The sequence below is a fragment of the Enoplosus armatus genome, chromosome 16 (genome assembly GCF_043641665.1).
Source record: "Enoplosus armatus isolate fEnoArm2 chromosome 16, fEnoArm2.hap1, whole genome shotgun sequence".
NCBI lineage: Eukaryota > Metazoa > Chordata > Actinopteri > Centrarchiformes > Enoplosidae > Enoplosus > Enoplosus armatus.
Genome location: NC_092195.1, coordinates 3,979,135 through 3,992,213, shown reverse-complemented (window position 1 = coordinate 3,992,213; position 13,079 = coordinate 3,979,135). Strand labels below are relative to the sequence as shown.

The window sequence follows — 13,079 nt, the reverse complement described above, 5'->3', positions numbered from 1 at the left end:
GCTATAATTTAGGGCTCCGGCTGTGAAAATGGAAGCGATGTAAAACCTGCCTTGTCTCGGACAGGTTCATAGTATCAGCAGAAGCTTGAGCCTTGCCCACCTAACAGCCACCATTTCCTTTGCAGCCAGAGACCGATACATTTTTAATTCTTACTATTACCCGTGTCATCATTATGGCTGCTGAATGTTTTAAACACACCGTAGGGGACAAGAGCTTTGACATTAAAGTTCTCTCTCACTGGGGTCATGTAAGGTCGAGTGTGTGGTCATAAGCCTTGGTATTCTTAAGTGAGGCCACACATGCTCTAATGAATCAGTGCAGCACATAATAAGTAGTGTCCATTTTTGAACGTATAGATTAAAAGGTGAAAACATTTGACATGGACACTGGAGCGGCTGCACTGGACCAACTTGAAACATTACAGCTATAATTTTCTGGGTGAAAATAACTTGCATTGCTCAGTGAGCCAGTTTAGCTGACCACTGATATACTTGGAGACTCACTCGTGGCGATTTTAGAGATTACAGAAAGAAAACACTGTATCCTTCTTTGGTTAGTACTACCGAGCATAATGCTCTAAACCTGCGTGTATGCCATGTTTTATATACGACCAACATTATTCGTTGACAGATTGAAAATCTATGGAGTCAAGGAGCAAGGTCAAAGGCCAGTGGCTTTAAAATGAATCTCCTTGCTGCCCTTGCACCAGTATCACTCTGCAAGATGATATGCCCTTAAAAAAGAATAAAGGAGTCTGAATCAACAGAGACTTCAGTGGAGTCTCTACTTTTGCCTTGTCATACTTGACAATTTAAAGCCAGATTAGAGTGAGAGTTGAGAGTTTGTCGTTGCTCATCTGTGTGCTAAACCATGTAATCATGTCTTTTCTGTTTTTGTATTTACTGTTTGCGGCTGAGACTCATGGCATCCTTTTCTTTCCTGTCTGGCTAATTTTAGGCAGGAATTTCAAGCGTTGGAGTGCAAAGCATCCATCTTCTCCATGAAAACACTCACATGCAGATCCTTCTCCACTTCTCCACATAGCTACCGCACAACATGAGGCTGTAGCTTTATTTTCAAGCCTGTTTTACCAAATTCATTTGGCTATGTAAGCTACTTTTTTAGCCTGTGTGCCTGTGTTGAAAGATTTTCACAGCAGACTAGTGGAAAAACCATTGAGGTTAGCTTAAGACAAGCTTTCCAGTGCTAAACACCTCTGCACCAAAGCAGCAGTCAAAAAGGCAGCTACACCACAGAAATGTCTTGGTTAGAAAACTGTCATTTACAAGCCAATTTTTGCAACAGCCCCCTCACACGCCTCATATTCCGCCAAAAAGAAGCCACAATTGATTGTATGAATGTGCAGCAGCTCTTTGTGGTTGGGGTGGGGTTTTGCGGTTGGGGTCTTTTCTCCATCTTGTGCTTAAAGGTTAAAATAAGAGTCTAATTTGATTAAGTGCACGTTCAGGATGAGGCGGGCTGTTCAAAGTGAGGCTTCAAACAGAAGCCATGTAACGTGCAGTGTGAGGGATGTGTTGGCACTGAGCCGGATGGCCGACTTACTCTCGCACAGCCTCCTCCTCAGCCTGCCCCTGATCTTGTCAATGGCGTTAAAGTCCGTCACATGGAAGACGTGGGCATTCTTTGGCTCGGCTGCGATCTCCTCCAGCTCTACCTTCAGTGCCTCCCCAATGCCCACGGCAAACATCCTGATGCCGGCTTTGGCAGCTGCCTTAGAGGGCTCCAGAACATAATCCTGGCTTCGGCCATCTGTGAGAAGGATGGCTACCCTCTGAATGCCTCTGGCTGTGGGCCTCGCTCCATTCCGCTCCGTGAAGATGTTGTCGGTGGTGTAGCTGATAGCATCCCCGGTCATTGTATTTCCCCCCAGGTAGCGGATGTTACGGGAAGCTCGCTTCACATCTTCCAGGGTCCTGTGCTTACCCAGGTTGAACTCAGTGGTGGGTCTGTCACTGTAGCGGACCACGGCCACTCTTGTCTTGTCAGGTGCCACATCGAAAGACTCTACAAGGTTGGCCACCCATTGCCTGATCTTCTCAAAATTCTCTTTTCCAACACTGGATGAGGTATCCAGGATGAACGCCAAGTCATAGTGGACATTTTTACATCCTGTCATAGGTAAATACAGGAGGATTTAGTCACATACAGTCAAAATATAATATATACTACCACTGCTGTTATATCAGAATATTCAATCTTAATGGTCTTACCTGCCCTCTGTGCTTCCACTCTCTCGCCGGAAAGAGTCAAAGCCAGGATGACCAAGACCAGGGTGATCCTAAATCCCAGTCGTAATTCCATCTCAGCCTAGGTTTGGGTCTGTTTTGTTTAGCTTATTACCACATCAAGCTGTCCAGTCTGTGGAAAGGTCAGTGGAAACATCAACAATGCACTATTACATGTACTCTAGCAGACACTACAGTCAGTTAGCCTATGTTATAAATGTACAACTGAACCATAAGACATTGTAACTGTCCCTTGGCAAACAGGATTTCTCTCCAACAGTGAGACCAAAGTGGATGAAGCACTTCCTGCAGTGCAGGGAGATTGCTGTAAAAGAAAAAAAGCAAGCCTCCTGCCACATCTCTATATTGACATGGGACTGGTTGAAAGCTGATTTAAGATTGCATTAAGCAGTTATTTGTATAAAGGGACTGGGACTCAACAGGAAAGAAATTCTCTATCTCATCCCCCCTATTGTTCAGTATTTCTATTGTCCCCTGTTTGAATTTCTTTCTGGCTTGGAAGCTGGCAGGAAATGTTCTCCATTTTCAGGACGTGATAATTGAAACCTAAGACTGAAATGCACATCTCTCTACAGCAGCAAGCGAATACTCCATCCAGACAAAACTGGACTCACCAAAGATTGTTGGCCAAACTATTTTTTTTCTGGCAACTCCACCCACAAGACAGTAACAGAATAACGTTTAGGAGTGTGGAGTTTGCTGATTTCTCCATAGTGATGTTTTAAAGTTTGAAATTCACACATCTCTAGTTGTCATTTGGAGCTGCTAGAGTGACATTTGCGCAGATTTGATCCACAGGCACGTTGCAAAGGACCGATCAGTCTGTCTCTGGTTCATGAGGCTGTTGTGCCTGGGTGGCACTGACAGAAATCTATCATGTAAGCACAAAACTATTCTTGCTCTTATTGTACACCAGTGGTTGCGATGCCTACCATCAGGGCTGATGTGTGACTGACCGTAGCCATAACAAGGACTCATCCTGACTGGGAGAGTGTCTCATTGCGGGGGGTCACTGGGGGAGGTTGAGGAAAGTCTGGCTTATGCACAACTTGGAAAGCAATAATACGAGTCCCTCGTGTTCTGAAAAGTTCTTCACCATCCTTCACCACCTTTCCGTGCTCTCTGATATTTCCATTAGTCTGTAAATGCAATTGTTTTCTAGAGTTGAATGGCATCCAAACCTACATTTTGGGAAATACGTATTTACTTTCTTGCTTAGCGTGTGAGAAGATTGATACGACTCTCATATCTGTTCTTTGAAAAGCTGGACCCAGGAGACAGTTAGCGTAGGTTAGCATAAAGACTGAAAAGACCTCTAAAGCTCACTCATTAACACGTTTTATTTGTGTTTGTTTAATACGTACAAAAACTACACGTTGAGGTTTTACTGGGGGTTACGTGCCGGACTATTTCTTGGCCGAGAGCAGCGAATCCAAGCCCCCAGGAAAGGAGCTGGGCTGTGAAGCACTTTTCGCACAGTGGCTGCACCGGGTATTGCAACCGTGTTCATCACATGATGCACACTGGCATGTTTTCCATACCTCTCGGGAAGAAAACCAATGAGTGTATTTCCCAATGACTCAAACTAATCCTTTAATGGAGGGCATATAGTATAATATGGAGTTATATGATCATATTGTACTGTGTAGTATTGTTATTAACTGATACAGATATTGTCATGATTTATGTTCCCTTGACACTTGCGGTATTTCTCCTGTTTCAAAGGTAATTATGTTGCCATCTTTGCAGCATATTTTAGAAATGAAGTAGATGTATGAAAGAGTAACAAATGTGAATATAGTGAGTATATGCTTGTATGATTTTGAGATAGAGAGTGATTTGAGCAGAATATTGTTCCAGGAAATGTTGTGGGAAGAGAAACCTGTTGACTGTGGCTTGGCCTATATATCGCCTGTGAAATAGAGAGTGCATTATTTACTGCGGGTAAAGCAAATTGCTTTGGCCTCCAGATACAAGTTTCCTTATCTGATTCTCCATTATGCTATTTCTGCTACTTGGTTTCACTGGTGCTATTAATGAGCAGAATAGTTTCGCTGAATCACTCTGCTGTAATTGCCCTAATTAGTGTGCATTTAAAATCTGAGAAATTCAGCCCAGCAAGACTTCAGTGAAAAAAAGAAAAAGAAATCAGCCGCCCCATGAAAACAGCTGAAAAAGAATCAAGCTCCTAATAATCCTCTTTACCCAACTTTGTACAAGCCTAACATATCCTAATTTGTCCCCCTTTCACTTCTGATCACATTTAAATATACTGTATGGGTCTCCCAGTGCTTACTACTAAGCGCATACTTGTGTCCGAGGTAAAGCTAAAAAAACAAGCTGGTTTGCCTCTGTCAACATCTGAACTTGAGTCCAGATTCCTTACAAACTGTGTCTGTATCAGGCCTGTTTCCACTTCCTCTCTCAATGGTAGACCTGGGACTGCAAGGTAGATGTCTATAACAGAAGTACCACATTTATCATTCCCAAAACATAAAAAAAACAAAAAAAACAGACACACTTTTTTTTTTCCATGTCCAACCCAAGAGGAAGAGAAAGAAAGAGGAAGTCTGCTCTCTGATAGAGCATCTGAACAGCATGTGGATACCAAAAAAAGCACCTCTTGCCAACAATTCAAAACTGCTGATGAATAAATAAGTGTTTTGGAGTCCGTTTTTAGAGGAAGACAGCAGTGACAGATGGATTAATTTATGACGCTACGTTTTTTTTTTTTCTTACCTGGCCTGTCACTCAGTCAGCGTCACTGAGGTGTCCGTCTCCCCTTGCCTCCAGCACCCACACCCTGAATCAGCACCGGGGCAGCATCATTATCAGGTGATAATAATCCAAAGTACCTCTCCTGCAGGCGCCAGAAATCAAGATTAGATTATCACAGCATATAATCCAGGGTGACAATCCAGTGTACAGTGTTGTTGGAAAGTGAGGTGAGGTGAGCTTCAGAAACCTTGTGGATGGGTGGACAGAGTGGGAGGGAACTGCGAGGGGAGAAAGTGTAGAGTTTCACTGGCTTCTACTGTTCTTGACTGGGCCGTGCTCGCACATAAAAAAAGGCTGAGAGGCGCAGCCAATTATAGACCCAACTTTCTGGATATTTTGGTCCTTTATTTTCTCTCCATTATGGCTGCACCCATCTGAAGTGTTGCCCTCAAAGAAAAAGGCACGGCTTCTTGGCAACCGCCGCAACTGTCCGGCCTCTGCCACTGTGATAGCCACAGCGGAGCCGCCCTGGGACTGGTGGTGGGCCGGGCCGCGTTGGCTTCAAGCAGCCACACACTTGTGGAGAAGGGCTGTATTTAAGTTGGGGGAATGATTACAGAACACTCATGCCTGCAGCTTTGTGTTAAATGTCTGTCCTTGCACTGACTTACAGTAAAGCTCTGTGATCTATATTACTCATGTCGTGCTGCTTTGACAAGTTTACAATCATGTCAGACCGCACATCTTTCATTTCCATGTGACACATTTTCATATATGAAATATAAATATATATATATATTAATTCTTCACTTGCCTCAATAGTTTCTGTTGCTCTTTGACACACCAAACATTTCCCCGTTTCTTTTCAGCAACGTCCCAATTTCCTCAGAGATGATGAAAGTTTTATTTTATGACATCCACTTTGTAGATGTGATTATTTATTTACAACAAGAAAACACACATGATACAACTCATGGAGGAATAGTCCCATTTTCCGTATTTCACCCTGCAATCCCTTAGCATCTAAACTATCCTTGATGGAAAAGTCACTACTGTTTCCCAACATGTAAATCTACGTGTCTTTTGGTTTGACATACGCATTTAGAGGATGACTGTAATTCACATTTCAGCGCACACTGATGTCCTTATCATGTGTGGTCGTGCTCCCTGGCAGGAGAGGAAGCTGCAGTGAAACACACCAGCTCTGTTGTCTGTGTCTGTGTCAGACATCCTGCCTGGCAGACATTCTGTGCTTCTCCTCTAAAGTCCTCCACATCACAAGTGTCATGTTGGCAGCTCTTGGTTGAACCTTCCTCTTTAAAGTGCCCCTGCAGTCGCCACCACATGCTTCTGCCGCATTAGAAAATACATCGAAATCTGCTGTGGAGCTGTCGAGGCACCAACATCCTCTAAAACACAGTGTCAATATTTGAATGTCATGGACAACAAACAAGTTAGCCATTACATCCAGGCCTATTTTCAGTGCTTTTGTAGCCAAGGAAAAAGGAGCGCGGGCCAGGCTATGTATAGGCTCCGAGTGACAGGGATGGGAAGTAGAAGCTGATGATTTGGGGCAGATGCACGCTATGAGTGATGGTGTCAGTCCGAGGAACCGTCTGTCGCCTTATGTGAGAGGGCTAAAGAGGTGACCAGCTTGTAGTTTGAGTGAGAGGCTGCACGCACTGTGTAGTGTTGGAGAAAGCCATCTGTCCTCTGATTGACAGCCAGCTTTCAGCCTCCCACATCAGAGAGAGGCTCTTCTTCCAAAATATGTTCAAAATATTAATGTGTGAATTAGTGTTGAAGCAGACTATGCAGTTCTTAAGGCAGCATTTTCACCATAAGACAGTAATGGCCACATTCAGTTTCACACATCAGTATAATTAAAAAACAACCCTTTACCACTCTTTACGTCGCAGTTTACCTTGATGCCTCCCACTCGGGAGACTTGGTGGGAAATCGGCTGCACTGCTTTACAGCATAAAACAGCAGGAGGGCGCTGTTCTTCCAGCACCAGCAGAGTTTTGAAGTTTTTGGTAATGGCAGATTCGAAGTAGCAGCAGGTTGCCTGTAGACCTGCACCCCTCAACTTGTGGGGATTTTCCCACTGTGAGTTGGACCATTTCAAAGCTGCACTAATAAATGTTTTTACATCGGATCAAATGGCCATGCTTACAGGGGAACTGCACTGATTTTACACATCAAAGTCTGCTTACAGGTCTTGAGGAGAACTGCCGCATGTGTTATAAAAGTTGGATAAAGTGATGTCAGTTGAGTCAGCGACGGTTGGGGCTGAAAACTTAGATAGAAAGTTAGAAAAAAAGAAGCTTACCAGATGTCTGTATGTCTGTCTCCTCATCTCAGCTTGAGGCTAGCGGCTCGAGGCTACGCACATAACACACCCAAATCTCCTACCAAACTGTCGGCGGCCTGGCGGCATCGTGAGTGATGTGAGTGCCAGGGTTTGACGAGGAAGAAGAACATGTGGAATAAAACAGAGGATATCTCTGGTTCTGCTGGATTGATGTTGATCCTTTTTAAAAAAAAAAAAAAAACCTGCCCATCATGAGTCAGACTATATTATAGCAATGTTCCATTGGTGGAGTACTCTTTTAATGTAAAACATTTTAGCATCTTTCAGCTTCTCGTGAGGGTTTAACAACTGAACTGTTTTGGTTCAGTCTTAATGCGCTCATAATAGGCATAATAGGCTAACACATTAGCCATATCAATTTTATAAGGTTAAAATATGTCAATTTTGTGTTTACAGCTTGTTTTGCTGCCTGGCCAGAAAATAAATGACTACTGCTTTAGTTTCTATAGACGATTTGATGAGTTTTTTTTTTTTTTCTTCTCTTGACCCTGGGTCATCACTAGAGTCCATGTAACTTTTTCTGAACACAAGCTGACGACAGTTGCTGTCTTCCGTGAAGGAGCCAGATACAATCTCGAGAGTCCACACGGGGTGATATTTGACACTCCAGACTTTAATTAAACCCTCTGAACAGTAACCTGTGAAACAAAGCCTGGTGGAACGGAGGCTACATCTTGGCGACTTTAGCTCTGTGGCACCTCACAGGTGCACGGCCTGTGTTCTGGTCCGATGCCTCTAAGAGTGGAAACTCACTTTGTTACTTATGTTCATCCTCTTCAGAGAAAGTTTAGTAGTGTAGAGAGAAAAACAAAGACGAGACGATAGTCTTTGCAACAAGACAAAACAGGGCTTATAAAAATGTGGTCTTGTTCATGTTCTGCAAACATGCATACATCTTGGCCATGGTGTCATCTGTTAAGGCAAACATACCATTCACCTGATGAAGATAAGCTGATAAACCAGGCAGTGTATAATTACAGTGAGATCATAAGGACCGACTTTAGGCTGAGTTATATCGCTAATGTTACCTGTCTGGCTAATGACCGAAGATCAGATCAAGCATCATCCAAGGAGGACTTTGAGCCAAGTCTTCCAGAGTGCAGAGCAGCTGCCCCTGCCGATAATATATGTCATATTTTGAAACAGACAAGCAGAAACACGACATAAAGATTCCTTAACAGAAGTGAATGGTTTTGTAACCTCTTTTATTATTGAACTTATTATCTAAGATAGAGATGTGAGATTTGGCAGATGAAACAGTTGGGTTATATGTTTAATATGTGTTAATACGTAGATATACATCACAGTATTCAGTATCATGTGCAGGACTCAACTGATAAAAGTTGTATTCAACATACGGATGTTCACTGACTGAAGGTCACTCAGTAGCTGTCTTGTTAAATTACCCCCTAATTACTGGTCATATCATATCTTTTTCTGTGATGAATGTCTGTGCCGTTTCATTATCTTGGATCATCTCTAGTGGCTTGACTCTCTCTGCGGTGTGCCAGAAGCCTCGCTGCGTGCCGTGTCTGCTTCATTTGAATCAGTAAGTACTCTGATCCGGGGAATGGCTTTTGGAAATTGGACAGTCCATAACTTAGAGAGACCTGGCCTACACTTTCATGAAATGTTGCTCATTTATGTATTTATTTTCTATTTTTAGGAGCACAGGGGAAAGTCCACCGCACTTAATCATTAATGAACTTGGGATTGGTCTGGCTTGGTCCCAGCAATATGTTAGTGAAAAATACCTCTGCTAATAATATATCTTGATATTACAGACTGAGCTGTTAAAATAAAACTCTAAAATTAGCTTTATTTGCTTATGTCGTCGTGTGTGTAATTGGAAAGAAATTAACCAGTTTTGCAGATTTGAGATATTTGAGCTCTTAAACACAACTAATTCGAAGCAGTGTCAATGATAATGGCACAACTTTAGAAAGCATTTTCTGATTCCTACATGTGTTTTTTTTTCACCTGCTGACAAAAATACATTATTACATGACTACGGATCAGCTCCCAAACTGGGATACAGGCCTGTTTGTAGCCTCGTGACGCAAGTGCATCTCTTAGCACGACATCATTTTGCAAAGTCCCGAGCTGCAAAAGTGAAAGATCCAATTGAATTACAGTTGGAGACGTTCCAGAGGGACTGCATTGTTGTGCTTTGCGATCAAGGGCTTTTTCCTCTTTAATCTCCAGTTAGAAGCACTTGGCTTAACACCCTCAGCCGCATGGTCACTGCTTCCACCTTCAGCCAACTGTCGGTTCAGGGTGCATCTTGCAGATTGCTGACCGCAATCCTCTGGATGGCTCCTCCTGACACTTCTGTACTCCCAGGAGGACGCAAGAGGCTCTTTGATGCCTTTTCCAGCATGCGGCTGGCCTCTCGGAGCCCTCTCCGCCAGCTGCCCTTTGCCTTGGACACCTTGGGCCAGCTTGCCTTTATCTGCAAATAATCCCCCTGTTGACGTGTTTGAATTGCACTGATCCTCTTCTAGGCATTGTGCTCTGCTCAGCCTCAGCCGCCTCCTCCCAGTCTCCAACTGGAGGATGCTGGGGTTTTGGCGTGCTGCCTCTGTGCCACGTGCGGCATGAGCTTTACGGTGGGGAGAAGGTAGAGGAGGGGCAGGCTTGCTGCGCAGAGGAGCTGGGGTACCTCGACACACCACGTCCTCCAGATGCCTGTCTCCATTCTGCTCTACGGGGCTGGAGCGTGTCAGCTGGGGCCTTGAGGATCTGTTTTGCTGTTGGGCTTTGAGTGGCTCAGTGGAAGCAGAAGGGCACACTGCAGCTTTTACCAGTCTCTGTCTCACACAGGACTTCCTTGTACGGGGCTCATTCACTGTCCCATCCAGCTGACAGGAAGCATGTTTGCCTTCTGGCTGGATAGTCTTGAGTTTTTGCCTCTGAGCCTCCCTCACTTCCTCTGGCAGCTCCAGTGGGGCGAGCTTCAGAGGGCGTCTGACTGGTTGATTCTCGGCCTCCCTCTCTGAGTCAGGCTTGAGTGGCAACAAGTCCAACTGCGCCGTGCACCCCTGGGTCGGCGAGGAGGCCGTAAGCTGACCCACAGCCTCCTTTCCATGTGTCGCTGACAGATGGAGGCCAGGTGTTTTTGAATTGCACCCATTTTTAGCTGCCAGTCTGAGGTTTTGACCATTCAGAAGCAACGTGGTATTTTTAACTTGGATGGTCAACATGTCTTCTCGCTGGGGAGCCCCCTGAACAAAAGAGACAGTGACTCGTATGAATCTTTTTACTGAAATGATAATGTGGCCTCTGTTTCTACCTAGAAATCTCTTTTTTTTCTCTCCACAGTACTGTAAAGTATAATGGGAACTATCCAATGAAACAAGTCTAGTCCTCTTAGGAAGATTTCAGAACCACAAGACATATTCTATAAAGGGTTATAGTCCATATTATTGCAAAAAATTTATTCTTGATTTATTGAATAAGTCATTAATATGGTCAGCTTTGGGAGTGCTGCGTTGTTTTTTTAATAACTTTCATTCATCAGGAAGACCCCTCCAAGGAACCGTCCGACCACTTACCCTCTGGATGCAGAGCATCTAGGCCATAGTCCGTTTATTAACAACTGATTAATATTTACAACTGCAGACTTGATGGCTTCTTATAAACTGAGGACCCCATTTCTTACTAACATTTAGAACTGCAGGCTTAATAGCTTCTTTAAAATGAGAAAGTCATCCAAAAAACCTCGGAGGCTTCTTACTTTGTAAAACACAGTCTGCAGTTATAAACGTTATCATGTCATTACTAAATGGTTCTTTCACCACTACCATCCATCAAGTCTTGAGATGTAAATGTTTTTTACTTCTCATCGCTCCTAGATTAACCTGCTCACAACTAACGACGTGCAACGTGTGATAAGGGTTATAAGGAGATATTACTTCCTATCAAAGGGTCACAAACAAAGACATTTGGGAACTGACTAATGTTCTAGAGGGTACACAAGTGGTGGATTAAAGAGCTAGCTGAAAAGACAAAACAGGTTGAGCTGCTCTTGCAAAATGCTTTTAATGATTAGTTTTAAAAAGCATTCGTAAATGATTTATTAACCACTACTGAAGCCATTAGCTACAACTTTATAAAGTATGCCTTGCCTAGGAAGAGATACCGAAACATCTTTGAGACAGAGAATACTGCAATATGGCATTTACATTAACACATGCACCTCGAACCAAACTAAAGATTCTGTGATGCTCTAAATGTATAATGTGAAATTAACCAGCAGAACCCAAAGCTCTCCTCACAACAGGGACAAGTGGAATACTGATAACTACTATTTACTGCTAGAAACATACACAAATTCCTTGTATCAGTTTCCTCATGAAAACCAAGCATACACAGCACATATTTGTTTGTCTCATAATATACGGTTGATAAGGATACACACTGTATCCACAAGCATGTTCCCTCTCTTCCACTACATGTCGCTCAAACTAACATCAGCTAGGTCCGCTGCCAGTGACAGACCATTTCAACCGCAGAAAACTGCCTGTTGGTGCTACAGCATACTCACAGGTTTGGCGAACATCCCTCTGCTTGGATTCTTTGTGGATTCACTTGGTCGCGGCGCAGGAGAGAGCGGCCTTGTTGTTGTCCCTGTGTCTGCTCGTGTGACACTGCAGTTGGAAAAGGTTTTAGTGGCCATAATGTAATTAAGCAGATTTGGGTCACAGTGCCAGCACGCTGATCTCTAATGATATCCAGCTTAGTGGCAGCCAATATGCACACTCACGGCGAGGCCTTGTTGACGAAGAGTTGCTTTCCGCTCCCCGCAGTGCAACTTTACATTGACTTAAGAGGAATGGCTGCTCAAATGATAATGAAGAAGTCAAATTGCAGCAGGTCATTTTGCATTTTGCTGGCCACTAGATGGTGCCAGAGACCTCCTTTGCATATTTGCAGCAACGGTGGAGTTTTGTGTCCTCGTCATCATCATCATCATCATCATCATCATCACGTGCAGAACACAGGCAGCTGTCAAGGAGCTGGTGGAGATCAGCACAGCGGAGCCTCATGCTGAATCCTCTGTTGCTGTTTGAATGTAATGCGGATAACATTCAGGATGTTCTTGAGGCATTAAAGCCTTGTCAAGAAATATCTTAAATATTTATAAAATATACATACATGTTATCCCAATATACTGGGTTCTTTAAGAAAATATGTATGCCACATGTTCTCAATCTGGGGCTCGCAACCCCCTCACAAGGGGCTTCTTGCAAATACTGAACATTTCCTGAATCTCTTCAGGCCTACACAAGTCCTTCAAATTAAACATTTTTAAGAAGGAAAACCACTGTGGTTGAACTGCTCACAACTCAGGTCCACACTAACCTGTGAAAAAAGACTAGAATGTGACTTTCTCCAGCAGCATAGTGCCTTTGTTGTACTTCCTAGCTTTGTGTATACACTATATGTTTAAGATGCTTATTTTCATCTTAAACTGATCAGATTAATCCAGGTAAAAGCCTTTATGCCTTTTATCACACATTTAATCAAAACCACCGAGATATAAAGAGAAGCACAAGTGTTACAGAAGGATTTGTAACCCTTCGGAGCGACTGAATAGTGGCTAAAGGTGCCGCAACTCAATATCAGAGAGATGTCCTTAACATCGTCAGCATTCACTGGAGTTAAACTTTGATCAAATTCTCTTCCAAGCCCCAGCTCTGGGAACAGTTCTCAGTGT

At 43.5% G+C, this 13,079-nt stretch overlaps 1 protein-coding gene across 1 annotated transcript in view; it reads right to left on the bottom strand.

Moving 5' to 3' along the window:
- Nucleotides 1-2,323, bottom strand: part of col22a1 (collagen, type XXII, alpha 1) — a 42,827-nt gene extending 40,504 nt beyond the window's left edge. The window contains exons 1-2 of the mRNA XM_070922095.1: nucleotides 2,233-2,323; nucleotides 1,565-2,131 (exon numbers count right to left, since the gene is read on the bottom strand). Coding sequence (XP_070778196.1) covers nucleotides 1,565-2,131; nucleotides 2,233-2,323 — 658 coding nt within the window. The remainder of the gene's footprint in view (nucleotides 1-1,564; nucleotides 2,132-2,232) is intronic.
- Between the last annotated feature and the right edge of the window lie 10,756 nt (nucleotides 2,324-13,079).